The sequence below is a fragment of the Colossoma macropomum genome, unplaced genomic scaffold (genome assembly GCF_904425465.1).
Source record: "Colossoma macropomum unplaced genomic scaffold, Colossoma_macropomum, whole genome shotgun sequence".
In the NCBI taxonomy this organism is placed as follows: Eukaryota; Metazoa; Chordata; class Actinopteri; order Characiformes; family Serrasalmidae; genus Colossoma; species Colossoma macropomum.
The window spans coordinates 19,513,065-19,540,815 of record NW_023494798.1 but is presented as its reverse complement, the minus strand read 5'-3'; the positions used below and the strand labels follow the sequence as shown (position 1 = coordinate 19,540,815).

The following is a 27,751-nucleotide window of genomic DNA, read 5'->3' as shown; positions in this document are numbered from 1 at the left end:
TCCTGGAGTTTTTGCAGATAGAACTGCCCTTATTTCCTCCTGTCTGTGTTTATCTGCTTCTACAGCTGGGTTGCTGCTGCTGCTGCTCTGTGGCTGTTGTAATGACAATACAAGACCTTCAACAGGAAAATAAGACAACTACGATGTGAAATAATTTCAATCAAAATAAACTGTCTGTGAATATGTTTCAATTGCAAAGCTTCAGAATTCATCATTTTACTTGAGTTCACAGTATAGATGCTATTGTTTCAAACTGTTCTGAAAATTAATGGACAGCAAGATCTTTATCTTTTTAAGCCACTATGGAGAACTGATGGGAATCATACTTTTTGTTAGTCTTACAGTTCATCAAATGCTGGGATAATCATTTATCATTAATCAGTTAAACGATTGGCAGTAATGAACCAAAACTATTTATTACATTGCAAACAAGTGAGAGCTGATGGATTTTGATTAACACAATTCAGCCAAATGTTTTTTTGTTTTTAAGTTACAGTTGATAACATGTCCACACGCCCAGCTCTACGCATAGAAGCGAGGGTCTTCATCTTGGACTCTTCCTGCTGAAATCACTGTTCAGTGTCCTGCTCCAGCAGCCGTCTCAGCCCTGCACTTTCCATCCTGGATGACTGAAAGCAAAAATGGTCACAACTCCATCGAATCTGCTCTCGCCTGCCCAGTCTGCAAGAGCATCAGCAGTAAAGCAGCGGAGCCAAGGAGAGGAAGCCTCATAAGCAGAAGTGAAGTGGGGTGGGGGGGGTGAGGGGCTGAAATCTCAGGTGCTCTCTTCCCTCATGAGTAGAACCTGCTGTTGTTGATTTTCTTCTCTTTCATCCTGCGGGGAGAGAAGGCCAGACATCACTAGGTTTCCCACCAAATATGAAGGTTTAATAACACATTACAACTGCTTTAAAAATAAATGTTTACATCAAATTCCGATTTAGTACATTTACAGTATGTCTAAGGGCTTGTGTTCTCAGCAGCAAACTCGTCGGTCTTTGTTCACCCAAAAATGATGATAACATATATCAGACATGGCATTTTATTACTAAGGTTCAGACACAGATTTAGAATAATCCTTGTAGCAAGGAATCAAACGTAAGCTCTGAACAGGATGACATTTAAGTAACATCCAAGTTGACTGCAAAACTGAACATCTCAAAATAATTATGTCCAAAGTTGACATTTTTGCACATTACACTGAGTTTATACTCAGAATTCCTAACATTTATTTAGTGAGGAATAAACATATGTAAACCAAAGTCTAAATCTATGCTGGTGGTGTGCTACTTTATGCAGATGCCTCTGGTTTTCCTGCTGCACTTTCCCAGCAATTTTAGACACTATTATATCAAATGTCCCTGCCCAAAAAATCTTTTAAAGTAAGTTGATGTAAAATGATTATATTCCAAGCACATTTGGTACATTTCTATTGGTCCATTTATCAAGAAATGTTCACATAATATAAAGGGACAGCTGCTGTGTTCAAACTATATAGAAAAAAAAAAAAATTGAGACTTGTTTTGGATAGCGATGATGGTGGTGTTCAGATGTATGCTCTCTCCTGGTATCTTTTCATTGCTAAATGTTAAAGCAGAGTGTGATGTGTTGGCTCAGGGGGTTTCCTGTATAGATCACTCACTTCTGTTTGCATGTGTCGTTGATCCTCTGGAGTTGCTTCTCATTAGAGCTGAACTCCTGCATGAGGTCATCACGGCGATGGGAGGGCGCTGAGCGCTGCAGGCCGGAGTGAGTGTCGTACAGGAAGAGCTCGTTGCTGAGCTCAGCCTGTCTCTTTCGCAACTGGCTGGAGGAGGAGTATAACTCCTCTTCTGCTTTCTGATAATGAAGCATTTGGGCAGAACATTCACTTATCTAGACACTTGTTTAATCACACATTTTAACACATCAAAGAAAGATTTTTTAAAAAAAACCAAAAATTCTATAAAGTTTTCATATCACAATCTATTTGGCTCTGACAATATACAGCAGGTATGAAGAATCTACGTACATCTACTGAAATTTCAAATTTTTTTGATGTAAAGATTAAAATAAAGACAAATAATGCCATGACTCGTCACTATCATCATGACATTTTTCACCTTAAACATTCTGAAGCAAGCAATGTTTAGGTGCAAACAAAAACATTTAAAGCAGCACTATGTAACACTTGGGGATCTGGAGATCTCTCTGGTGGAAATGTAACATGCAGAGGAACATTTGTATCATCAGTTATGCTTCGGATCCCCACAAGCAGATGAATCTGATGATTACAAACGTGTTGAAAGAGTATGCAAAGAGGACTTGGTGCAGGACGTTTCTCCTGAGAATGTAAGTGAATTATCTACTATTGTCATCATATCTTCATCAATATACTGTAGAATTTGCATTTGAGATCTAAGCATCAAGTCGGACCTTCTTTCTGAGTCTGCACATGTGACGTTAATAGGTATGATTATTATTTACAGGTTGACTTGTAGCAGCACACACACATCATATTTTACAGAAATATTACCAGGTTTACGAGATTATATTGTTGAAAGGTTCTGATTAGGCGAAGAGTGTAAAATAATTGAAATATTTTTTCAATTATCACAGAACATAGTGAAGGCCATTGTTAAGAAGGACACAATGTCACTGATGCGAAGCATTAAAAGCTATCTGACTGCTAATGGTGCCCCCTTGTGGAGTGTTCAGCCTGCTTAATGTGAGTCACTGAATGAGCGAGAGAGTGAGTTATGCACCAGTTCTAAGTGGTGTTAAAAATAAAAAGTGGAGGAAATATACCACCACCAGATTAGGATGTCATTCCAAAGTTGAAAACTGGGCAATGAGAAAGCTCATTAGGGAGGCTACCAAGAGGCCAATGGAACCTTAAGGGACCTGCAGGAATTTATGACAGTAAGTGACCACTGACTGCATATTACATCTATATCATGTATTCTTCAGAAGTCTTTGGGTAGCATAGCATGACAAAAGACATTTCTCACATGAAATACTGTCCAAGCTTGTTTAGAATTTGCAAGAAAATCCAAAACAAACTCTCCAAAACCTTCCAAAACTATGTGGAAAATTTGTCTCACGGTCTGATGAGGCCAAGGTCAAACTTTTACAGTCATGCACTGTGGTAGTTGCATTCTGTTGTTTTTTTTCATCAGTTAGGGACTCTAGTTAATACAGAAGGGAAAGTGAACATCTCTAGATAAGATAGTTTGCCGTGAAGATTACCTGCGGCCTTCTGCCAGATAGCTTCAGTTAAGTCAAACAAGTAGTGGCTCAGGAAAAGGAAGATCAGTGGCCTTCAATTACACATTCAGAACCCCAGCCTCAATCCTACTGAAAAACTATGGACTGACACTAATGCAACAACTGCAATGAAGGTGAGAGGTTTTTTTGTCTTGTTTTCAGTTTTTACAAGACAGAATGTGACATTTCTATAAGGGGGGTGCAGACATTTCATATTTGCTGTATATCCTGGATTATAATTAATGAATTACATCAACTCAGAAAGGTCAGTATTTACCATACTGCTCTACTTTCACCTGATTTTGGTGTAACATGAAAGGTCAATCCCAGTCTGGGTGTAAAGAGGATGTAGAAGGTGGTTTTCTTACCTCTACCTGTTGTATGTCAACATACACCAGAAGTGAAGCGAGCTCCAGGTTCTCGCTGTAACCGTTCTTCAGAGGGACAGAGCGATATCCTGACAGACAGAGGACAGTTTAGACCAGTGTGTGTGAAGGCCATATGTGTAAGTCCATCAGGGATATCAAATGAGCTTCCTACCTGAGCGAACACCTTTCACAGGGAAGGTAGCCTGGGCCAGGAAGTTGGGATCAGAGAACATGTCTTCCTCAAAGACAACAAAGCGTAGAAAGCTGAGCTCTGGTTCATACACTGTGAACATAATTGTCTCTGCATCCTGCCGATGTGGCCCAAGCCACACAGGGTTCAGCCCGTTATCATCTGGGGAGACAGTGACATTGAAACACTACGTTACAGACAAGCAGGCAAGCAAAACAACTACCTACTACATCCCAACCTTTTAAATATCATTCACTTTAATCTTCAGTGAAATACATTTTTCAAATCAGTCTCTGTTCCCTCCCTAAACCCATTCCTTACGACAGACTGTGGTCTTGAACTTGGAGCAGTCATCAGTCTGACCACACAGCTCAATCTCAACAAAAGGGCTGACAATACTTCGACCCGGCTTTGGCAGATGCCTGGCTGCTATCACCTACAAAAAACAGATGCAATTACCAAAAATGTAACAGGCCTTTTTTTATAGGATAATTCCATAATTACATGAACTTTCAATTATACAGTCCTGTGCAAAAGCCTTAGGCCATCTGAGAAAATGAAGAGGTTCATTCCAAAATACTGTCAATTTGTAGCAATTTTGAATACAATGAGTGAATGAAAGGAATAACAGCGGATGTATAATGGAAAACACTTTTTGTCTAATAAGTGTGGTATTAATCATGATATATAATTAATATTTCTTTTATATGTAAAGCTCACTGCCAATAAGATATATCATGGAAAAAAATCTTGAAAGTGATCTATGTGTTTGTAATGAAACCCTTCATATATAAAGCCATTCTTCTGGCCTGTAAGCATTTATTTGTTCAAAAACACTAACACTAGCATAAATAGTAGGAATCTTAGTACTTACAGTTACCATGTGATACCTAGTTCAGCTAATCGATCCTTCATTAAATTAAATCCTATGTACTCTGATAGAATTCCTAGAAAGTTCCTAGAGTGCACCAAGAAGCCAGGAACCAAACCTGTTCTTCTAACTGTATACTTTTAATCAGGATGTTAATAACTTTACCAAAAACAAGAAATTCTTAATAGGAGTTAAGAGTTGTCATGCAGCACAATACAAGCTACATGTAGTTAAAGTACAGCTATCTATATGCACCATATAGAATATGCAGGGTATATTCTGAACTATAAAATTGTCCCCGTCAGAACAAAACCTCTAAAATAAAAACTTTTCAGAAGAAAGAAAAAAACATTCCTAACTTAAAATGGAAGGTAATGTAAAAAGATTGTTTTCTAAGTGATTTTGGCCCATTTCTATCAGTCCCTTCATCATGAATTTTCACATAGGGTAAAGGGCAGCTTGTGTTTATAAATTACGTATAAAAAAAGTTTTGGTTCTGACAGTGACAATATAATGATTAGATCATAGGTAAGGTAAGTTAAATCAAAAGTTAACAAAAGTTAAGAAATGGCAGAGGTGTGCTGCAGTGGAAAGTGTTAAAAAAAACATTGACACATTTTTATACATTAGTGGTAATAAGAGTATTGTCTTACTCGGACAGACAGAGTGAATTTGACGGTGTTCTTATCCTGCTGAGGTTCATAGCTGTCTAAGCGCATGAGCTCAGGCTGCAGTACATAGCCCGTGCCTCCGTTCAGACTGAAGAGGGCGCTGTTCAGCTGAGTAAACTTATCTGAGGAGAAGAGAGAGGGTGCTGAGGACAGAAGTTGATCTTTTTACACCAGTTTAAGGTTAAGCTTTGGGATTTGTAAGTCTGGCTCTCAATGTGTTTGTTTACTCTGCAGTAACAAAGTTCTGATTTTAAACATCATCAACTAAAATCTGACCTTGCAGATGAATCCACAGTGATTAGTTAAGAATTTGCATGATGATAAAGGATATTTATAATTTTCCAACTTTCTACTCATACAGTAAAAGACAGCCTGATGGATACATTCATATGTATGCATATTTTGTCACACAGTAACTGTATATTTACAGGTCTTTTTAAGGCTTTGTAATAAGCTATTTTGGAGTCTCTGTAAGGCTATGCATAGCGTGTTATTACTCACTCAAGTGTGGGCTTTTTTAAAAGAAACTCGGATTACTCGATTGTAGAGGAGAGCATACATTTTGGTTTTTGATAAATATTTTTAAATGTATTTGAGAAAGATTCATAATTTTCTCTGCTACAAACGTAAATATAAACATTGTTTTCAGCTCCTACAGTTTATGAATAACTCATCTGAAAGTGGACTGAGGGCCTAAAATTTCTAGTAAATTGATTCAAACCACAAGTAATTCTTGAACCAGATGAACTTCCAACCTGAATACATACAATTATGTGCATGATTAGTAAATAGAGGCTGTGCTGAATGCAGCAAATTTATTGTTGACCACAAAGCAGAAAAGCAAATATCAGAACAATAAAAGTGAAATATATTTTATGTGCATGACATCTCTGATGTGTTTTTGATTAATATGTGCATAAAAACATATAGAAAAATGACTGTTTTGAATTTATATGGGGGAGTATGGACATTTATTTCCAGAGGCTGTGTTAAAACTAATCCTGTCAAACTTCAGCCTGGCTAGCTCTTAATGTAAGTTAGTGACATGCTTCTAAATGGTGCTATATTGCAGGCAAGAAGATAGGGATTAAAACTATACAAGGGTGAATTCAATGACTTTTACACACTCCTCAGAAGGTTGCAGAAATAAATAAACAATATCTATTTGACTGCTGTCATCTAAAAACACATTCTACTTGAACCTATGTAACTACATATAATACCCATGTTACATTGTACACCGTGTTAGTTTGTGCCTTGCTCTCCCCTAAAAATAACACTGATGGTGTTATTCAAAAGTAAAAGTAAAGGTGACAGCTCTACGTTTTCCTGTCTCACTCACCAGCAGTTTGAAAGTTGAGTGCCACCATGTGGCAGCCGCACATCCACAGTGGGTGAGGGTCGTAGTTGGAGGAATCTACCCGCTGACCCTTGGGGTAGATGCGGCTAAGTGCCCTGCGGTTATACCTCAGAAAGTCACTCAACTTATTCTTGGTGGGAATTTTGTTCTCCACAAAGGAGCGGATCTCTTTATAACTAAAATTGTCTGTCAGGAGAAACAAAGACACAAGTTAAGCTCAGTTGAGTTTGGAATAATTGTGAAAACACTATGATACTTAGCTGTTAATTTCCTGGCTAAACCACAATCAGTCTGCAACAATGACACACATAGGTAAAAAAAAGGGTGACAATAACATCATACCAAAACGATCTTTATCTTTGCTGCGCGGCTGACAGTACACCACCAGGTCAGACATCTCTTTGGCCACCACGTCAGTTTTTTCCAACTCCTTTTGCTTCGTTTCCTGCAGAGAGAGGACAAAAGCATGAGATTAGCTATTAAGAATACAGAGTCGTGCTTTCTTTTTGATCTGTCTAAATCAATCTGTCTAAATCAATCTGTCTAAATCGTGGGATCTTAAACCTCACGCCTTTTCTGATAAATCAACTGTTTGTGCTTACAAATAGTTTCTAACATTGTTACCTCAAACTCCCGGTTCTCCTCTCTGTGTGTGATATCCCAGGCCACCTGATACCACTCATACAGCTCCTCTGTAGTCTCCGTGGCCAAGTCAAATGGCATCATGTTCTCTTTACTGTCTTTATTCTGCAACGTCACCACCACAGACTTGCCATGCTTAGCCGAACGCACTGAGGAGAAAGAGCATGGAAAGAAAATCAGTTCATTACTGAGCCCAGTAGCTTATATCAGACCTCTTTCCAGCTCGTAAGTCCTTCTTTGACCACTGTACTGAAAGCATTTAAAACACAAAGTAGCTTTTTTCTTATTAATGCAATCTGTTGTATTCCTCGCATCTTTTTTAGTGTCATGAAATATTGCTTTGCATTTTCATTATCGGCATCAAATGTTTCAGACTTACCAACGTTGCACTTGGAAATGTCCACCACACCTTTACACAAGTCACCCAGTGGATTCTCTTCATCAGCCTAAAACAGAAACAAATTCATGTGTAAACATACAGTTCAATGATTTTACACAAATATACAGTGGCACATTTTCCATGGTACACCAGTTTAGAAACATCTGAAGAATGCTCTGCATGTGACTCACAAGGCCTTTGGCCTCAGATGCAGCATTGTTAAGGACCTCTTCCACATAGTTAGCAGGAAAGTAGAGCTGCATTTTCCCACCATAATCACCTTTCCACCTGTAGGGGTCAGCAGAGAGAGTGAGAGAGAGTGAGAGTGAGAGGGAGTCAACCTAAAATCAAAATTTTGTTTTTTAACTTGTTAGTTCATGTCCCTGGTCATATTAAGCATGATTCATCACATCATATCACTTAAAATCTTGTATTTTCATAATCTACCATCAAAATGTAATGACTTTTTATCTCTAAAACATCTGATTTTTGCCTCCCTTGTACAAGCAGGTGAGAAAAACAACTATATTAACCAATAATATTTTGTTTCTCTTTCCCCTCCCATCCCCCTTCACCAATCATCTACTTTTCAGCTGACTCAGAGACCCTCCCTAATACCTCCCACATGGTACAGAAGGAAAATCCATTTTTGATTCACATCAACTTTAAAACTTATGGACTACAGGACTACATGCACAAAAACAGCCATAACATATAGTATCTCTCATCAAAAAGACATTTGGAAGTGTCTCACCATCCATTGCTCTCTTTGATAACATTGTGGATCACAGCACCCTTGCAGAAGCTGAGCTCATCTGCCCGCATGGCCCGGTAATCATAGAGGGCTTTCACTGTGCACTGAGTCTGCAGAGGAACATATGAGGACAAGATTACTAGCCCGCAACAGAACAAGCTGTATATTTCTACAACACTAATTCAACACTGTCCTTCTGTGTTTTTAAGAGTGGAAGTCATTCAAGGTCTCAAACTGAAGCCAGCTTATTAAATCCCAGTTTAAAGACAATTTGTGAATCAGTCTGACGAGGCAAATGAAAGTGGACGAGTGCAACTGCGATGCAGCACAGATGTAATAGAAAATATAAACTAAATACACTCAGGCATGACACTGCTGTATTAACTGTTGCTCATTTCCTCTTTAGTGAAGATCCATTTCCTATCTGAGAGACAGAGATAGCAAACAACTGAGTTTCCTTCTTGAGTTGTTGCTAATAATGCAAATGACCTCCAGAAAATGTAAGTGTGCTACATGAATGTGCCTACCAGAGATGGTTCGATCTCATTGGCCTCCACATACTGCTTGCTGTCATAAAGTGAAGCAGATTTACACTCCTGCAAAGAAGAGGAAATTCATTTAGTGGAAAGCTACAGCTTTAATCCCACATTGGACCAAAATTAAGTTCTTCACTATCAAAACTACACACACTTACAGAAAACTTCCAGATACTTTGAACTTATATGTTAGTAGTTACTGAATAGTTTAAAGTAATAACAGAATAATAAATCCTAAGATTGATTAATGAATAATAATGTCAGCATTCAAGGAGTTAACTCATCATATTGTCTCTGTCCTAAGAAGACCATGTACTGTAAATCAGGTTTTGAAACCTGAGATCTTTTCCACATAAGCACTGACCGTGCAGAAGCGCTCCACTAGCTCTGGTGTGACGGGGTAGCGGAGTTTGATCTTGCGATAGAGAGGTTTCTTGCGGAAATAGTTGACCAGCTCCACCAGGCTCTCAAACTCGCTGGAGGTGCCCAACACGTACATGGCTCCCTCTTTGTGGATCCGACAGTGCTTGACCATGCCCTCGCCTCTGCAGCACCACAGAAACCCAACAAAAGAAGTTTTATTCCTCATCTGCCTTCATGCACAAAAGTCATCAAAGCATCTCGTTTTTCCACTTGTCAATACATGTAAGAGGACACAAGTAAGGGGCTTTTTCTTTTATTAGAGCAGAGCCAAGGGCTCAAAGATCATTTTAATATTGAAATCACAATTTAAAAAGTGCCATTTTTTTTTTTTTTTAAATCACAAGAGCTGCACTTGTTTCCATAGCTTACATTATAAACAATGTTGTTATTTAACCTAATAACACAGAGCTTGTGAACTGCCTGCAGATGAGTTACGGTACGTGTCCACTTGCAACTTCACCTCACCACATCCTATTTAATTTCAATAGAGAACTCTGCCACATCACGCATGACGGTTTGCGCTGTGGAGTACTCTGCCTCACCGTGCAGTGAAAAAAAGTTCAGCAGATTCAACTTTATGCAAATGTCTGCAGATGCAGTTGGGCGTCAGTAAACCGGTCTGCATCATGAACGACAAACAATACATAACTTTCTCCAACAGCACAGAGAGAAAACATGGTCTCTCTTTCTCTTCTTTGAATATAAGACTATTTTACATAGTGAAAATATCTGATTTTATGCAGAAGTGTTAAAAGGTTTTGAGGGAAGACATTTGTTTGGATGTATTTTACTTTGTGTGAGCAAGAAAGGCAAAATTTAAAACACACGGAGTTCATATGTTACTTGCTAAAATAGCTAGATTGCTAGAGAGATTAAGCAAGCTTACTGTCTTGCTTATGTGGACAACTGATGCATTCTGAAAATTTTAAAGGCATAAAAAGCAAAAGTCGGTATTTTAGTCTCGTTGTGAACCTATGGACAACAGCAAACAGTGTATGAGATTGTTTAGTGCTCCACATATGTTCAATTAGTTTCCTTCCTTTCGACAGTGACATAGAAGTGCTCAGAGCAGCACAGAGGAATGCAGTGAAAAAAAAACTGCAAGTGAACATGGAGCCTTAGACCAATGAGAAGCAACCAAACACCCAAGTACTGTGACATCACAACCACAACTAACAAGCAGTCTCAGGCACACTGTTCAGTGTTCAAGCCTCAAGCCAAAAAAAGTGGATCCAGTAGTCTTTGTGGCCAAAATAACAGGTCTGGAGCTTAATGTATACAAAATAATGACAATTTAAATCACTGTCTTAATATTGGTGAGGTAAAAACACAATTCACTATTTTCCCCAAATCACTCAGCCCTAGCAGAGTCTATTGCATTTGCCAGTCACTGTTGAGTCTGCAATGACACTTATACAAATAAATGTCTTGGAAGTGTGTACTTCTCAGCAAAGAATGTTCTAGCCTGCACGGGCACTTTGCATTGTGTACTCTTGGCATTTGGGGGAAAAAATGACAAATTTGGCATCACTGCCTGTCATCATATCCAACTCTTCAGATCCTTGATACACAGATAATGAGGAGTAAAAATGCATAAGCGAGGGTAAGAGAGCAGCACCTGAAGGTGATGGCGTAAGAGTCTGGCTCCTCTCTCTGTCTGATCAAGAACGCTCCATCTCGAGGGATCCTCAGCAGGTAGTCTTCTGCCTCGCCTCGACTCAAGTTACTATAAAACCACCTGCACAGAAGAAAACCACCATTATTAAAGTCCTGCTTTAACAATGAACAAATTTGAAACCATATTCAAATAAGGTATGTAGGAAGGTGTGGTAATAGATTTCCTCTGTATTGTACACATATATGTGCACACTACCAGGAACTACTGTAAAATTACACTGAAACCTAAACAACAACCTATTGTCTCATATTACAGTGGAATGGTGAGAGATTTTAAAGGGACCATAGTCTACATTTTGTAATACATCTTGTTTTTTACTTTTTCTACATATACTTTAATTTGGATATAATGTATAGTATAATGTCATATTTTATGTATAACATGTATGATGTATTTATATGTGTCCAGAATTTCATCATTTTCCAACCTCTCCTTACCTCTGTTCTAATTGGCTACCCTGTACTATTCATTCAGAAGGTAATCCAGGCTGAAATATTTCACATAAACTGTTACAATTAGGCTGAAAACTTTAGTGATGATAGACAAAAAAACTTAAACCATACATAAATGTGTTCACGGATGTGATATCACAACCACGATAAATTGCAGCATAGTATTTATTTATGAAAGGGACAGTATGTTTTGAAACTTAAACAACATTACATTAAATTCCTTCATTAAAAAAAAACTGAAAATTATGTGAGCCTTTTAAGACTCAACCCAAAAGGCTGCAAGAGTGCAACTATCATTGAAATTCCACTGTTCTGAAAATAGATACAAAAGAGACTACAGTATTATACAGTTCCACATTCACAACTCTTTGTATACTTTTCCATTTTCTTGCATGGTGTGCTGCATATGCATGTCCACAAAAATCACTCACCCCTCTATAAGGTGCTGATTTGGCCGGGGCACAAAGTCGGTGAGGCGCAAGTTAAAGTCATGGCAGCGGAGAGGGTTTTCTCTGTAGTGCTGGATCAGGGCGTACACACTGGGGAAGTGCAGGTTGTCCGTCAAGAAGAACACAATGTGGCCACCCTCTGAGGCTGAGCGAATCCGGCAGTGCTGAACTCTCCCACTGCGCCTACATAGCACACACACACACACACACATATCACACATTATCTAAGATGCTTATCCTCCTGGGTCACGGGAAGTGCTGGAGTCTATCCCAGCTGGCAGAAGGCAGGAAACACCCCGGACAGGCCGCCAGTCCATCACAGGGCAGACACGTTGACATATACATTCACACCAAGGGAGAAATTTAGCATCTCCACTTTCCCTGACTGCATGTCTTTGGACTGTGGGAGGAAATTGGAGCACCCGGAGAAAACCCACGCAGAGACAAGGAGAACATGCAAACTCCACAGAGAAAGGACTAGGGGTGCGGGAAAAAAAATCGATTCTTAGATGCATCGCGATGCGGACGTGAACGATTCTGAATCGATTCACAAATGTCAAAAATCGATTTTCTAAATATTTAATTTATAACGTAATGTTGACGGAACACAAAAGGCGGAACTTGGATGTGGGGAAGTGCAGCGCCCGGACAGTCTGTGGCGGCTCATAACAAAAACACAACTGGATGAGCGAGAAATCCGAGCGGCTCCCTCTGCATTAAAGCCAGGTTAGATCAGGAGTCACAACACAAATGATAACATTTTGTCCTTTCAACAAAAATCAAACCACCTTGGGTGCCACAACATTTAATGTCCAGTATGTGTCAGTATGTGTTAATGTCCTATTATAAACTAAACAATATTAACGAAAACGCGGACATACTCTACTCTGCTTTAAGCTTTAGCTATAGCCGCTTTTCCTCAAAAGTAGAGCAGCTTATTGTAAAATGTCTCAGCGTTCGACTGTTTTACGAGGCTGAAGTCGCTTTTTATTCTCCAGCTTCTTGTTCGAATTTACCCGTTCCACCTTAAATTCTGACTGAGGCGCCGAATGTAAATGCGGCACCATTTAAGGTGGAACGGGACAATTCAAAAGAGAAACTGACTTCATCTTCGCAACTTTTTAGTGTTTGACAGTCTCGTTGCCAATTTAACGTACCAGGAAACAAACTGCGCTGCTTATAAATGCGAATAACGCGTCGTTTATAAGTGACCTGCAGTCGTTGCGAAACAGGGCTTTCTCGCTATGTTGCACACGCCCCGTCTCGAAGATATTTCACTGACACAGCGACACCCCCCCCCCCCGGAAACGGGCAGGAAGGCTGTAACGCGCTGCGTGGTCATCCATCACCACTGGATCTTATTTCACCGTAACTGCGCATTTTATCGCAGATGAGTGGCAGCAGCGTCTCATGTGCTCCAATCAAGATCAGTGAATGAGAGCCTTCTAGTTCACTTGCCACATCACTTCCATTTGACTTATTAATAAAAGATATCGGAAGTAAATTCATTATGGATCATTACAAATACTTTGCTTTAACATTACCAAGTCCTCAGACAGTAAGAAAATAGAAATGTTGTATAGAAAAATACGATGCATCGATAATCGTTTTATAATCGCATCGCAGCCCTCTGAATCATAATCGAATCGAATCGTGAGGTGCCTAGAGATTCCCACCCCTAGGAAGGACCCTAGTCGCCTGGCTGGGGAATCGAACCCAGGTGACAGTATTAACCACTGGGCCACCATGCCGCCCACAACATATAGAGACACAGGCAATGATCACTCCTGCTTTGTATGAAATGTCTCTGATACAAATAAGTACACATCATTTAAATAATTCACATCCTTCAACAGCACCAGTAAGAGCAACTATTTCTTTAATCCAGACAACTACAGGCACATGCCCTATGGTAACAAGCACCATAAACTAGCCAGATCAACCACATCTTATTTTACATATGGCCTGTTAAATATACAAATAACACCAAACCAAGCACAAACAGTATAACATTTACATATCTCACACATTTACATGTACTAATAACTTTAGTTAAATAGGAAACATTAAGGAAGTCAGGACAAAGGATGATTGTACACTAAAAAAATGAACTAGCTGGTCTAAAGATCTGTTAATCCATCCACTACTGCATAAAGAATAATGCATAAATTCACCATCATTGTTTTGGTTAAAACAAGTTAAGCGAATACCTTTTTTTATTTAGCTGGAGCCAGCTCCTACCTGCTAGGTCTCCCACTATCACATAATTCTATCAAGCGGGGAGGGTGAAGGCTAGCACATGCTTCTTCTGAGACATGTGAAGCACCAGTAGATCCTTTGGAACTGCTGCCAACACAGTGTCATTGGACAGCTCAATGCACTGGAAGCACTGGCAATTCTGTTACGTCAGCAAAACAGATGTCAGCAGCGGTTAGAATCGCACTGAGTAATGGGGGGAGAGGGAGGGCCATTCTGCTCACCCAGAGAGAGCTAGTTCAATTATGCAATCTTGACCTCCCGGCCACGAATCAAAATCGCAATCTCCAGACGATAGAGTCAACTCTTAGACCGACGCTCAGGCCATTCAGGAGCCTAAAACATTTTTAAAACAGCACTATGTATGATTGGTGAAATTGAAATAAGTAGCATTACTGGGTCAGAAGACAAAATTTCAGAGGGTCTGAAATACAACTGACGTTACAAAATGCTCTTTCACATGTAACCTGTAATTACAAATTTCCACCAGAGAGGTCTCTAAATTCCCAACACTTACATAGTAAAGCCTCAATGTAAGCCAAAAAAAATGCTTCTCAAGGTATGAAAGAAAAGCAAGAGAATAGAATTGTCGTACCAGAAAGAGAGGGTGCAGTCAGTAACGAAGGTGTCACTTTCTCGCACCAAAAAGGTTCCGTCTTTGCCTCCAGACTCAGCACAGAACTCCTGAAGCAGCCTCTCCGCGGTCTGCCTGCCTTCAGACAATCGTCCATGAAACCAGGGCTCAGTTTGGTGCAGGTCTGTACAGCCCTGAGCCTGATCAGGAGAGGACACAAGTAATTTTGGTATCCCAAGTGACATAAGACATGGCCCATCTGTGACCGTTTTTAAATCCAAACTTAAAACACAATTTTATCGGGTAGCATTCAGCAGCTGTGATATGTGCATGTTTTGTGTGTGAAAGTGATGGACATAGGGTATAAATGTTCTTGTCTTTTATTGTAAAGCACTTTAGTTTTAAATGTGCTAAATAAATACAATTTACCTACTAATTTTACAAGTCTAGCTTAGATGTAAGGCGAAACTCACTAAATTTCTTAAGTTAATTTTTTCCTTTAAACCTCCTAAGGTCACCACGGCATATCAATGACAAAATGGAGAAATTCTGTCAAAGTGCAGATTCTAAATTTTCAAGTGGCACCAAATTTGTGTTTGTTAGCAGAAGAGGAGATATTTTTATTATGAATTTTTTAACATCAGTATCAAACACAGTAGGCTCGATCCTGCTGATACAGGATGTAAATGTAATCCATTATATAACTATGTAATTAATTATGTCATTACAGAATTACATATAAATAATTATGTAATGTAAGTCAAATGTACAAATGTTAAAAAAGCCACCAATAGAGAACCACTGTAGTCTCCTGGTGTCTTACCTTCCCAAGCTCATCTTCTGCCTCATTCTCCTCTGCATAGTACAGCTTGTTTCCTGAGATCACGCAGTAGTGCTTATACCACCTCTAAACACACGTACACACATCAGAAACACATTTATCAGCAAAACAGCTACAATAACCAACACTGCGTAAAGTTCTACAGGGATACACCTACACAGGTCAGTTTATTTCTTCAGAGGTTTGTTTAACACTGGCAGTTTTTCTGTGAAAGCTACAGAGGTGGCATGAAAAAAATATTGATGTACCTCATCGATGGGGTCCCAGATGTAAAGCTCTCCCTGCTTATCCCCCTTTCGCAGGTTTTTTTGGCCAAAGCTCTCGCCAATATTCAATTTTTTGTGCTGTTTGGAAAAAGGAGCAGATAGGCACAAATTAGCATAGTTTACACCCCAGCCTGTGACCGCACGATACAACCTCTTTAAGTTTACATCAGCTAAATACCTCAAATGTAAAATGATACAGGTAAATTCTGACTTGTTTGCCTTCTGACAACATTAATCTCCATGTTCCTTCATTTAGAAGAAACGCAAAGTATTACATCTGCGGTTCAGGCCAATAAATAAACAAGGCTACCGTGTCCACTGGTCTGCGAAGTGATGAAAAACCAATAATCATAAAACAGCTGATTTGCATTCTGGATCAGTGACTGAAACTTACATTGAAACTACTTTCATAACATAAAGAATGGTCATTGCTATCTACCTAAACAGATACACAAGACTGCTGAAACAGGTCTACCTTTGAACACATACTATCCTAATAAGGAGATCAGGCATTTAGTGCCCACCTTGATAATGATCTTGCCCTTGAGTTGATTGGGAGAGGGCAGCTGCTCAGCTTCCAGCTCCACAGGGTCAGTGAGGAGCTTGTCCTGGAACACGTCTCTGAACACCTGGGCCATCAGCTTCTGCTGCTTCACATCGCAGTGCTCCTCTATAGACAACACTAGAGGGTACCTAGCCATAGCAGCAACACCCAGTAAACATCTACACCTTTTCAACATGAACTTATGTAAGTTTAAAATACACTCAAAACTGACTTACAAACTGAAAATGTTGAAATTAAATAAACTGCGTTTTATGTTGAGGTAACAAAGTACATACATGCTGACTCTTCTCTGTTTGATTGGAATGGAAATAGGTGGCATACATAAATGTAGTTTATATGTTTTGTATATGACTGCTAGCCTAATTTTCACAAAGATTCTGACTTTCATCAGGGTTTTCTTATTTGGGATTTGTTCTTAGGTAAGAACAGAATCTACGCACAATCAACAGCACAAAGATGTGAACAATTCTGCGGTTTAAAAACACATCATTAATCTGATGTGGACTTTTTCTTAGGACCTTTCTCAAGAACAAATTTAAGGAAAGCTTAGGAAGATACTGGTGAATGAGGCCCAATATTATTAATTTCCCCACTTAAGCCAATGTCGCTGACAATAAGGGCCATAATTAACACTGCAGCTCATGCAATTTAAAAACTACACTCTTTCAAATTGTGATTTTGATATAAAAACAATTAATTTTTCATCCCTACTATATAGGTTATCTAAACCAGTTTTTTCCTCAACAATGTTTACTCAAACCTAGCCCTTATTCACCTCTACTATGTGTTCAATGTTCCTAATGGCTTGGTTCAAGAGTGCTGGGAGCTAGCACAGAGCAATGTGGACTGAGTTAAGAAACACTGTATTAAATCATATTCTTAAAATCACAGAAAAGCAAACTATCTGCAAATTTGTTAGTGTGTGGTTGAAAACTCACTCAGATGCTACAAAGGCATGGTCATTGATGGCCTTCACCACGTCTTTAAACTTGATCTTGGTTGTCCTTGTCCAGCCATGGTATATAATGGGCTCATCTGACGGGCCACCCCAGCAGTCCACTGCATCACCATTAAGCAAAGCAAAGAGCAGCTCTAAATTGCCTTGCAGTTTTCATACAGGGCCTTACAGTACCACATAGTAACAGCGTACAGTTAGTTATCGTCGCTGTTGTGAGAAAACCTTGTATCTCTATAATGGTAACTCTAAAGTACCCATATCACGGAAAACAGAAATTTATTTTAATTTTTTTTGTAAATAAAAGAGTTTCTTTAAACTTTAACAAACTTTACATACTACATCAAACTCTTTTATTCACAGAACTGAGTCCATACAGTCCATATAGCTGAAAAAAGTCATTATAAATTTACTTTTTTTGAGATAACATGAAAATCAGTGCATTCACATACACTAAACAAAAATATAAACTTATATACAAACAACTTTTCCTTAAAAGAGTCTACTGAAACCTTGCAAAGAAAAAAACAGGGTGGGTCATGAAACAGAATTCCCACATTAGTATCTGGTTTGACCACCACTTTCTTGTAGCAGTTTCAGCCTGTACTGTCTTACGAACAAGGCACAATACAGGGCAGCCAATCATAACAGAGCACATTCACATGTATCAGTCTTTAAGGCACAGTAACAAAAAAGCCTGTTTAATTCTATGGGGTAAAGAGAGGTTGGAATATAGTCAAATAAAATAAAAAACAATATGGGCCTTTTAAAGCGGAAGGAAGATGTTGTCATTAATGTAAGTTTTCGTTGGCTGCTCATTAAGAAATACTCAAATAATGTAAAAGATATGTTTTCAAAAGGTGCAAAGAATAAAAAAAATCAAAAAAGTCAAAATCAGAGCTACAAGGTTTTCTTACGATAGTGACATTATAACAAGCCACTCTACAAAAGCTATGAAACAGGATATCTGAGAACTGAGGTCACTAACACTCAATACAACGGCAGCCAAGTCTCAAGCAGCGAACATAGGCCTCTGTGGACGACTCACTGCGCAGCTGGTCACCAGTCAGATAGCTGTGAAAAAAGTGCACATCACAAAAAGTCACAGGAAGTGCATAATAAAAGGAAGGCAGTGAGTGTGAGTGTGTTATGTGAACGCGCAGTGAGGCCATACTGACGTGTTGTGAGAAGAGTTGATCCAGTAGTGAGACAGAGGGTTGTTCATGTCCAGGCTGGACACCCCTGAGTACTTCTCATCCCAAATGGAGTTCTCTTTGGAGAAGAGAAAATTGAGGAACTAGGAAGAAAGAAAGAAATGAAGAATAATAAAAAGTAATTAATATGCATTGATGTAGCTTCATGTAATAGAACCACACTGAAGCGACTTTTCTCAAGAGATTCCTGTACCTCGCCAACTGTGAACTCTGGGTCATTGGTCTTCCTCATGTTGTCGTCGATGAAGGTGGTCATCAGCTCTCGCACCTGATTCATGTTGTTGGCCCAAACCTCCTGCAGAAGAGATGTATTGTATTTTCAATTATACAACAGATAGTTCCAGCAACACAATTTGATTGGTTAAAGAGTTCTTCATTCTGCTGAGCACTGGTTGCTAAGAAACATCTCACTATTTGCTGCAGGTAACTGTTACTAAGTTTCTATTTTAAAACATACAAAAACAGAAAATGGACACATTCGGTAACTTGTATAATATAAGCCCATTTATATAACCCATTTGATAAGATTAAAAGTGTGAAGAAGAGCTGGACTACATCAAATTCCAGTCGGCCGTTGTGATGTAGTCAGTTGACTAGTAGCCAGTCACCAGTCGGCACACCAACTAAACAAACTAGAATTAGCCAGAAACTAACATGGAACAGTTAAGCAGATGGGCTGTGAAATGCTAAACAAATTGTCTGGAACAATCACGACATTCAGATTAATCTAGCAAGTGCTAAAAAAGCTAACTCGAAACTGATATTGTGGAAAGAATTGCCAATATTAAAGCACATTTGATACAAAATTCGGGCATTTTTGCTTTAATTTTTTTCTCTATTTTACAGAACATGTATGAAAGCAATAACAGTATGAGTACCGTAAATATTAGTCATACACCGTTAATATTAAATAAATAAAATTAAGAATGACTACATGGTAGACGTGTGGATGGATGAATGGAGAGATCAATAGAAAGGCATATACAGGAAGACATCAATCTTACTTTCTGCTGATAGAGAAGGAATCTTTGGAAGTCATGTAGGAGAACCGCTGAGGAATCTGGCTTATCTGTGTTACTACAGGAACAAACACATAACAGTCACATTATAATCAGAGAAAGGACAATTATCAGAGTCTAAGGAAAAGCTAATGCTCCTTAATGTACAGCTTGTGCTAGAGACACTATAAAAATCATTTTTTGTTTTATTCCTTAAGGTATAGCAGATTTTTGTAACTGGGGGTACATTCTTGTCAAAGAAGGTATAATGGTAGATTTTGCAGTGATTAGCAGTTATTTGCAAAATACATAGGAAAAGTGGCCAGTATTTCATACGGTTTTGAACAGGGAAGATCTTCACAACATTTCTTGTGGTTTTTAGTCTTTGCTTTAATGTTATTCTTATCTCAAGGTATAGGTTTGAATGCATTTTGCATGTTTTGGTATTTCCACTATGGTGGTACTTTGTGTTTCAGATAACTGGTTCATGCTGTAGTGTTGTATTGAAAGAAACATTGGGTTAAAGTCAGCTTTGTGATTGCTTTAACCCAGTGGCATATAAGTGTGTAACTAATAATGTTTTGCATATAATGCATGCTTTGTTAAGAGTTTAATTAATTAGAGTGTAATTAATAGTACAATCTCACTGTTGGCTTTAAATATTTAGAATTAGCTGAAATTCAACAATACATAAAATGTACCATAAACTTCTGTCAGCAGTAAGGCATGTAATTACAGTATAACTCTGAAAAAAGGAATTACAATACAGTGTAACAGTTCTGTATACAACTGATACTACACTGTAAAAAACAGAACAGTGAACTTCTGTAAATATACAGTTATAACCCTGGATTACAGTAATGTGATATAATTATGAATGTCAGTATCATGACTGTAAATAAACAGCACTATACTGGATAAACAGCTTCCAGGTAATTACTGCAATTTTACAGTTACTTTTTTTGCAGTGCAGTTATGGGACAGCAATCATTGGTAAAGGAAATGAGGAGCCATATCTCACCCCATGATGAAGGCACAGGACTCCTTTTTCAACTCATCCAGTATCTAAAATAACACACAATACACATACACAAATCATTAAAAGAATTACAGTATATAAAACTGAATGCCTCAAGATGAATGACTTTTTACATACAAGTCTCACACTCACCGTCTTCTGGTTTTCAAATATCAAATCATTATAGAATTTGTGAAACTGCTCAAAGTCAAGAACATCTTTCTTCCCTCCGACAGCCTGAAAACAAGATGCAGACTTGAAGTAGAATGACAATCACCTACATTTGTCATCAACTTTTTTTTTGCAAGCTGATTGAACAATGTTGGAGGTAAGACATAGCACATTAATGATGCTATAGAGCTTAACATGCTTCTTACCACAAGTTTTTCCTTCAGAAATCTCCCTCCAGGCACTTTAAAGTTGATCTGAGGCAACAAAGACTTGATCTCCTTCAAAGTGATGCTACAGACAGGGCAGACACACACGGACATTGCTTCAACATATTATTTAAAAAAATGTTTTAAGAGAATAACAGTAGCAACTTCTTGCAGACATATGAATACTATACATACCATATATTTATACTGAATTTTGGTGGAAGATGAGAGGGCTGTAAAGTAGAACCTTACCTGTTCTTCTTTGTCTGATCAACAGAGTACATCTGCTTTCTCAGCCAACTACGCAGAAAAAAAAATATGTATGAAACTGGAAGACAGAGGCAGAAGGAAGGAGAATGTGTGTGTGTGTGTGTATGTGAGTGTACCTCTCTATAACCTCTGGAGTATGAGCATGCATTGTCTCTTGTCTGAGTAGCTCCAGCCCTGTTAGCCATTTCTCTGCATCTTCTACTGAGTCAGCTACAAAACAGCACATACAATCCTATTCAGATTCAGACCAATTCTGCTTAACCGTGCTCAATTTACATTTAATTATTAATAATAAAAAGGGGGGGTTCACAAGGAAGGACAAGACAGGAAAGCTGTCACATGAAAATCTTATGACTATATTTGAAAAAGCCAGTTGAACATTTCATAATGAATGGATGAGTAGAAATAATCAAAATTACTTGGAAAAATCTTGGTAGGTTAACATACATTCACATTAATAACATCAATAAAAAGGTTTTAATATCACAGTAACTAAAATGCTTTGGTCTTTCCAGCATACCCACATTCAAAAGAAAGTGTACAATGGTGTACTGCACAGTGCACTGGTTACACACTAACCTCCCAGGCTCAGTGTGTTAAGAACAAACTGGTTGCCGTAGAATATTGTGAAGCATGTGTTGTCTGGATGCTTGTCCTTGCTCTCCTTAAATCTCTCAAAGTCTTTGGAGTTTTTTCCTGGGCGGACCTCCCGGACCTCAAAAAGGTCCACTACAAAACCAAATTCAGGTTAAGTATTTTCAGACTGAAGTTCAAGGAAAAATAAGCACACAAGCACACTGACTGAAACAGAAGACAAGCCTGACAAATAAATTCACATCATAATCAAATGATACTCTAAACAAAACAACATTCTGAACATGTGATAAGTTAGAAATTGCTGTAGACCTGTTACAATTATTGCAAAATTGCCTGAACACAATCATTTAAGGTAATTATTTTGCACATTTTTTTTTAGCTTAAACATATATTACATTATAGCAAACAGAATGTAAACTGTGAGCATCTGTTGGGTTGAGGTTAAATACATGCAAATAAAAATAAGCAGAAAACATATGGTTTATGACCAATTGGCTGCTCTTGGATATGGATTACTGTTTTTTGGACCTTATTTTTCACGCTGATTACATATTGAGCAACTGAACTAAGAAGTTGTAACACTCGTGCTCGTCTGGACCCTTCGACATTTAATTTATGTGTCCGTATGCACAGTGCCTCATAGGCACAGATTCCCGGTTATTTGGTCACAGATGCGGATCATTAAGGATCATAAACAGACACACAATCATCTTTGCCCTCTTGTGCAATCTAGCACTTACTCCTCCACTGGAACATTCCCTGCGAAAACAGGTCTTTGGAACTCTCATTCTGTTACTAACAAGGCATCACTTATAAATGACTTGATCACTAAGAAAAGCCCAGACATGCTCCTTCTTACTGAAACGTGGCAACAAGCAGGGGATTTCCTGAACTTAAATCTATTAGTGCCCTCATGCTTTACTTACCTATCTAAGCCGCGTCTTACAGGTAAAGGAGGTGGCCTTGTTGCTGTATTCCACACCAATTTGAATATCAAACAGTTGGACTTTCATGATCTGACTGCTTTTGAATATTTAGCTATGAAGGTTCTCTCATCTGTGCCACTGCTGTTGTTGTTAATATACCACCCTCCTAAATCTAATGCTAATATCTTTCTATCTGAGCTGAATGAATTACTCACATTTGCTTCATCTATGTCACCTGCTATAATGCTGCTGGGCAACTTTAATATTCATGTCGACACCAGCTGTGCACTCTCTACTGAACTCTGCAGTATTTTTGAATGTTTTGGACTGATTCAGCACGTTGATTTCCAAACACATATTCATGGTCTCACACTTGATTGCTCTGTACCCATTGTTTAAATGATGTTTCAGTTTCTGGTTCCGTTGTTGGTTTCTCTAACCATAAGCTCATTGAGTGTGGTCTTGGTTTAGCCCCCCAAATCCTACAAGAAATCTACTGTTTCTTTTTGTAATCTTACCACTATTCCCACTAATACCTTCTCTAAACTTCTCCAGACCTCTGCTCTTTCTGATCTTACTCAGCTGTCCTCTCCTGAAGAATTTGTCACATACTACAATAGCATTGTCCCTGAAATACTCAATACTCTTGCCCCTCTCAAGCCTAGATGTGTTCCTGCTACTCGTACTTCACCATGGTTCACTCCAGAACTTAGAATCATGAAAGTTAAAGTTGTGCGTTTAGAGCGCCTGTATAAGAAAACTGGTCTTTCAGTTAATTTCACACTTTTTACTGAGCAGGTTTCCATATATAGTTGCATTAAACACTGCCCGCTCCTCTTTCTATTCTGATCTTTTTTAAGAGTGTTGGCAAAAGAACGGGACAGGGACAGGCTAAAAAAGCAAAAGAAGACATGGTCAATTGTGGGGAAAAAGTGAAGTAAGACAAAAAGTGAGAGAGAGGAAAAGAGTGTAATGTAAGGCGTGATATTTGAGACAGAGGTGTAACGACACAGTGTGCAGCAACACTACACCATCCACTCTCAGCAACATTCACTCTAAACTAAGGGCTGTTTCACAAACATGTAATACGCGCTCTCAAAAAAGAACCTACTATTAGTCGACAGGACGTCCTACATCCCACATTGTTTCTGTTTTTACAGATGACTCATCTCCTTCTCTCTCAGTATGATAAGATGGTGATAAGAAACAAAGGAAAGTTTAATAAAAAATAATAATAATACTCCTCATCATTATAGGGGTAATTAAACTTTCCTTAAGAAAAAAAACAAGCATTTATGTTGAGATTAATTATAGGTTTATGTTAAAATAAGATCTGTCTATCAGGTACGGTTAGCTAATATACCAGTTTCAGTGAACTAAAGCAACCAACAGTGGTGCTTTGTGAACAGTTCATTATTAATCAATTCATGAGCTATATCAGGTGTGTTGGAGCTAGAAAAATACAAAATTGTGGAACTGTGTGGCCAATCTTTTGGCTAGAACTGAAAACACTGGCTAACACTGTACATATTTGCCAATGTTGATATGAAAGTATTGATAAAACGCAGAAATTAGAACTACATTCACCTGAATTAGCCTTAGATATCTAACATTTATTTGTAAAGGGTCACAAAGCAGTGAATGTAGATATTTTAGCGCAGTAGACCAGCACTGTTTAAACATTATGCTCTTCTTCAATAAATACATCTTAAGTATTGGTTTGAAATATTGGTCAAATCTAAACATCTGTACAAGTCCAATATTTTTTAAAGCAAATATCTGCTGATACCAGTATGACTGTGTTATCTTTGTGCCTCAGAGATAACACAATCATATTGTGTTTTCTTTGATATTCTTTACTCAAATCACTACCAAAGTTAAATAAGGAGTCAGACTGTAATTGAATTCAGACTTTGCACTCACACACTCCGTCAATCTTGTCGGCAGTGCGTGTCCAGGCCACCTGTCTGGTCTCCATAATGACCTGTACAGTGAGTCTCTCCATCTTCTGCCTGTATACTGTCATTACAACGCCCATCTCCAAGTCTCGCTTAACAAGACTCTTCTTATACTCCGTCAGGTCTCCGTGTCGACCCGCCATCTCTGCTTCTGGTCACACACTAAAACCAACACACACAGGTATGGGTTCAAAGACACAGTGTTGTAAAGACACTTAAGACATGCACTATACTCTCTAAAGCATTTTGATGTAAGATTAGTGGCTTTGCTAGTGGCCTAAAAACTGCTGATGCAAGACAGACTGTTTCAGTTTCTCACACTGTCATTTCTAAAATTCATGATTTTATAGCACTCACACAATATCACTAAGAAAATGTAAGCAAACAGTTTTCAGGTTAGATTATACAACACATTCCATTTGTTTAGGGTGCTGTTAACATTGATATCCATGAAGCAAAGTATGATTCAACCATAACATGGTTTAACATGGTGCTATTAATGGTGATAATTAAACCAATGTATAAAGATACTGTGCCCACATTTTTCTATAGAAGAATATCAACAATAGACATCTAAGTTTGGGACTTAATTAAACAGTACTCCTTTTTATACTGTAAAACAGATACATGTCTGTTTTTCCTAATGCTTAACCAATGGCACGCAAAACAGAAGGTGACACTGTTCCTACAGCAGCTAGTATTTGCATTGCAAATGAAAGAGAAGAGCAAATCATGGAGGGACTAACCCAGAGAGTTGGAAGATTAGAGTCCTTCAGTTTTAGTAAAGCATTAACCCAGTGATCTCAATGTCGCGCCAATAGAAAACTTTGCACTCTGCCTGCCGAGGAGAGAGAGAAACAGCAGAAAGAGAGAGAGAGAGAGAGAGAGAGAGAGAGAGAGACTGAGTAAATATGTCTGTACATAGAAACAGTACATACTTTACATAGATATAGCACATAGTGTAATGAGAGAAGCAGAAAATACAGCAATAATCTTTAATAATAATCTTCATTTATAAAGCACTTTTTATGCCGGTGGCAGCTCAAAGTTCTTTACAGGCAGCTGATAAAACTTAACAGTAAAAGAAGAAATTATGAGTATTAATTTAAAATCATATATGAGAATGACACAAAATAAAAAGATAAACACCAAGGAAGAAAGAAATGAAAGGAACAGACAGACAAAAGGAACTTAGAAAGAAGAACAAAAAACAAAAACAAACAAAAAGAGGAAAAAAATCAACCTGACAAGATCAATATTAGGCCCACTATAATCTACCTTTCTGTCCTTGTACATGAACGGCTGGTTTCTCCGACATATATTAAACCTAATACTGGACTACACTGCACTGTCAGTGATGAACCACCATTGAGAATTCTTTGCAGAATAGGCTTAGTCTTAATCTGAGTCTGCGAAACTGGCCCACAGTGTTAAAGAACACCAGAGGTCTTCACTGGGTGAGAAACCCATCTGAACTCCTCCAGCTAAGTTCACAGGCCACAGCATAGCCTACATTCTGAACCTTCACACACACCACTGAACAGAGGAACAGCTCAAAATAACGGTTTCTCTGGAAAGTGCTGTACAAGCTTTCAAAAAAATCCCTATCATCATCTCTACTCAGTCTATACTGCCCCATGAAAAAGTCCCCTGACCCATCCTATCCTGCATTCAGTACAGTTCATCCAGACTGACCTACATACAGTCTACGAAAGGCTGCTCTTCCCCTTTCACAAACTCTCCTGTCCTCTCAAACACCTTACCAGTTTAAACTTACCCGCGTCTGAGGAAAACTCGCTCACATCGAAATACAGTCCCTCTGAAACGAAGAAATTCCCATTTTAACCCGGAGAAGAGTGGAGAAAACAGGCTGTTAGAAATGATAGGACCAGCTTAGTTACAAAGTGGTCAGTTCCTCTATTCTCTAAACACAAGGAAGTAAAGCGAACCTTATAAGAATAGCCTTCATAAAAAGACACGGAAGTAAAGATGCTATCAATGCAAAGTCTCCAAGGAAGCCAAGGCGCTGTGGGTCTCACACTTTCACATTCTCACACAAAGTTCGCTCAGAAATAGAAAAGTGCCTGGAGAGAGAACAATGCCGTCTTAACGAGGCTGAAGTCGGCTTCACTCGTCAGCTTGTGGCTCGTATTGTTCCGTTCCACCTTAAATGGTGCGGCAGGTGCATTCCGATAACTGTGATGATTAAACGGTTAGATTCGGTGCCCTCAGGCGCCAGAATACAACTGCTGCACCATTTAAGGTGGACCGGGACAATTAGAATAAGAAGATGACTTCAACCTCGTGCAATATTCTCTCTCAAAGAGAATCGCTTCCCGGCTTCCTGCACTCTCTTTGAAGCCTCTGAGGGCAACAATTAAAACCACCATGAACAGCCGACGTGAAAATGAAAGCACCTGTTCGCTGGCCGGCTGCTTCACCGAGACGTCAGTCCAAAAATGACCAAAACAAGCAGCAAAGGACTAGAGCTTTCTGACAAGAAAATGCTGACAGAAAACGGGAGCTTGTAGCAAAAAAACCGCACTGAAAGTGAAGTGACACAATGTAAATTTCGAGTCAGTATGGAAACTCATGATTTACATATATAACGTCACTTTCCCCATGATTTGCATTCTCCAAGTGAAGCAAGATGAGCCAGAAGAAAGGAGAGAGGGCTGTGTGAACGAGAGACACAGGCAAAAAAAAACAAAACAAAACAAAAAAAAAACAAAAAACGCAGTGTGCCCCCTAAATGTGGCTGGAAACTTTGTCACGTTCAGAGGTGGGTGGTGACATTTCAAAGCACTCAGATACGAATCAACTCTAACCTACAGTAAACAATTGTGCAGCAAACAAAGTAAATACATGCCCCATTGTTCACAGGTGTATTCATCATCCTTCATCCTTCCTTCAGCTA

The 27,751-nt window shown here is 38.7% G+C and overlaps 1 protein-coding gene across 8 annotated transcripts; it reads right to left on the bottom strand.

The window, feature by feature from the left end:
* Window positions 1–390: 390 nt before the first annotated feature.
* On the bottom strand, window positions 391–27,451 carry plcg2 (phospholipase C, gamma 2). Of its 8 annotated transcripts, none has more exons than XM_036585338.1 (35): window positions 27,252–27,451; window positions 26,612–26,653; window positions 25,581–25,672; window positions 24,800–24,996; window positions 21,933–22,082; window positions 21,470–21,563; window positions 21,336–21,383; window positions 21,084–21,168; window positions 20,860–20,943; window positions 20,710–20,753; window positions 19,695–19,767; window positions 18,884–18,985; window positions 18,655–18,773; window positions 18,465–18,550; window positions 17,460–17,580; window positions 16,481–16,649; window positions 15,939–16,034; window positions 15,673–15,756; window positions 14,871–15,049; window positions 12,002–12,202; window positions 11,059–11,178; window positions 9,382–9,562; window positions 9,009–9,077; window positions 8,482–8,591; window positions 7,919–8,015; window positions 7,728–7,794; window positions 7,331–7,497; window positions 7,049–7,151; window positions 6,689–6,892; window positions 5,329–5,468; window positions 4,126–4,240; window positions 3,787–3,966; window positions 3,615–3,703; window positions 1,643–1,839; window positions 391–835 (listed from the first exon to the last, which is right to left on the bottom strand). In XM_036585338.1, exons 4-35 carry the CDS (start codon window positions 24,975–24,977, stop codon window positions 793–795), a joined length of 3,795 nt encoding a protein of 1,264 aa, XP_036441231.1. In that variant the 5' UTR covers window positions 24,978–24,996; window positions 25,581–25,672; window positions 26,612–26,653; window positions 27,252–27,451; the 3' UTR covers window positions 391–792. The 8 variants fall into 8 exon arrangements, with proteins under 8 accessions (XP_036441231.1, XP_036441234.1, XP_036441230.1 ...); XM_036585341.1 differs by having other exon boundaries at window positions 25,581–25,668; XM_036585337.1 differs by lacking the exon at window positions 27,252–27,451 and adding an exon at window positions 26,784–27,221.
* Window positions 27,452–27,751: the final 300 nt, after the last annotated feature.